The 2,276-nt window shown below is 38.1% G+C and overlaps 1 protein-coding gene across 1 annotated transcript; it reads right to left on the minus strand.

The window, feature by feature from the left end:
* Positions 1-669: 669 nt before the first annotated feature.
* Positions 670-1,165, minus strand: LOC102772129 (28S ribosomal protein S16, mitochondrial-like). The gene is given in 2 exon segments (XM_015567985.1): positions 670-969; positions 971-1,165. Coding segments are annotated over 2 exon segments (408 nt in total). The 3' UTR covers positions 670-756.
* Positions 1,166-2,276: the final 1,111 nt, after the last annotated feature.

A 2,276-nucleotide genomic window follows, 5' to 3' on the forward strand; every position in this document is an offset into this window, starting at 1 on the left:
AAAAGAATAAAATGCCTAGGAATAAATTTAACAAAGGAGGTGAAAGACCTGTACACTGAAAACTGTATGAGATTGATGAAAGAGATTGAAGACACAAATAAATGGAAAATAGTTCATGTTCATGAATTAGGAGAATTAATATTGATAACATGTATTACCAAAATAAATCTACAGATTCAATGCAATTTCTATCAAAATTCTAATGGCATTTTTGACAAAAAATAGAAAACACAATCCTAAAATTTGTATGGAGCCACAAAAAACCCAATAGCCAAAGCAATCTTGAGAAAGAAGAAATTATGTTCCCTGATTTTTAAGCTATATTACAAAGATGTAAAAACAAAACAGCATGGTATTGCCATAAAAACAGACACATAGATCAATGGGACAGAACAGAGAGCCCAGGAATAAACCCATGCATATACAGTCATTTAATTTATGAAAATGGAGACAAGACTATAGGACAGGCAAAGCACAGTATTTTCAATGAATGGTGATGGGAAAACTGGACAGCCTTGTGAAAAAGAATAAAACTCGGTCACTATCTTATACCAAACACAAAAATTAATCCAAATGGATTAAATACTTGAATGTAGGACCTGAAACCATAAAATGCATAGAAAAAAAACAGGTGGTAAACTTTTTTTTTTGACATGGAAAACACCATTTATTGACCTCTAAACCTAATTTTAAAAAAACTCTGCACAAGTGTTTTATGAGGACTTTGACCTTTTCTTGCTGCTGTGCTCACTGACGTCAGCTTGCTTCTGTTTCCGTAGCCTCTGTCTCTGTTTTCTGAGCTGCTAAGAGGATTTCACGCGCCCGTTTCCGCCGAAGCCTCTCAGCATTTGTGATTACCATGGGATGCAGAGGGAAAAAACCAGCAAGGCCCAGAAGCTTTTCCACGGGTTTAGAGAGGTGGGCCCCACAGCTTATCCAATGCCGGATCCGCTCCAGGTTGAGCGCAACAGAGTTTTTCTCCATGGGTGTTGGGCAATGGATCATAGGAGCTCAGCTGCTCCACGAAACGGCCATCCCTGGGGAATTTGTTGTGAGCAGCCACGATGCGGTAGAAAGGCCAGTTGGTACGGCCGCCCAGAGCAAGACGGATGGTTAGGTGGCCTCCATGGTAGGCCTTGTGGAAGAGAGAAGTGAGCTGGACCATGGTGCTTCCTACTATAATGACCTGGATTCTTTGGGAAACATAATCTGAAGTGTCGCCCCTTGGTGGAGCCCACCCCTTTGGCTAGGCAACACGATGTCCCCTGGCCTCCCCTACCCCCCAGTGTCTTGTGTCCACTGGTTATGCTTATATGCATGCATACAAGCTTGACAGAGGTCTTAGTAAATGTTTGAATGGATTCAACTTTAATAGCAAGGGAAACAAAAGTAAAAATAAACAAGACTACATCAAATAAAAAGGCTTCTGCACAGCAAACAAAAGAACAAAATAAAAAGACAACCTAATGAATAGGAGAAAATAGTTGCAAATGATCTATCAGATAGGGGTTCATATCCAAAACTCTATAAAGAACTTCTACAACTCAATATCAAAACAAACAATCCAATTAAAATAGGCAGAGAATCTAAATAGACACTTTTCCAAATAAGACATCCAAATGGCCAATACATACATGAGAAGATGCTCAACATCCCTAATCATCAGAGAAATGAAAATCAAAACCACAATAAGATATCATCTCACACTTGTCTGAATGGCTATTATCAAAAAGACAAGACATAACAAGAGGATATAGAAAAAATGAAATCCTTGTACAACACTGGTAGAAATGTAAATTGGTGTAGCCACTATGGAAAACAGTATGGACGTTCCTCAAGAAATTAAAAATAGAATTATCATATGATCTAGCAATTCTATTTCTGGATATTTACCCAAAGAAAACAAAAACACTAATTCCAAAAGATATATTCACCCCTATGTTCATTGCAGCATTATTTATAACTAGAGGCCCAATGCATGAAATCCATACAAGAGTAGGCCTTCCAGCCTCGGCTTCATGCAGAAGATCATCTGGACAGTTGTTCCGCTGTTCGGCCATTTGGTCGATTTGCATATTACACTTTTATTATTATAGGTAGCCAAGACAAGGAAACAACCTTAAGTTTCCATCGATGGAAGAAGGGATAAAGAAATTGTGGTATATGCAATAAAATACTACTCAGTCATAGAAAGAATAAAATCTTGCAATTTGTGGCAACATGAATGGACCTTGAGGGCATTATGCTAAATGAAATAAGTCAGTAACAGACAAGTA

This window comes from Myotis davidii, unplaced genomic scaffold, assembly GCF_000327345.1.
Source record: "Myotis davidii unplaced genomic scaffold, ASM32734v1 scaffold1124, whole genome shotgun sequence".
Lineage (NCBI taxonomy): Eukaryota > Metazoa > Chordata > Mammalia > Chiroptera > Vespertilionidae > Myotis > Myotis davidii.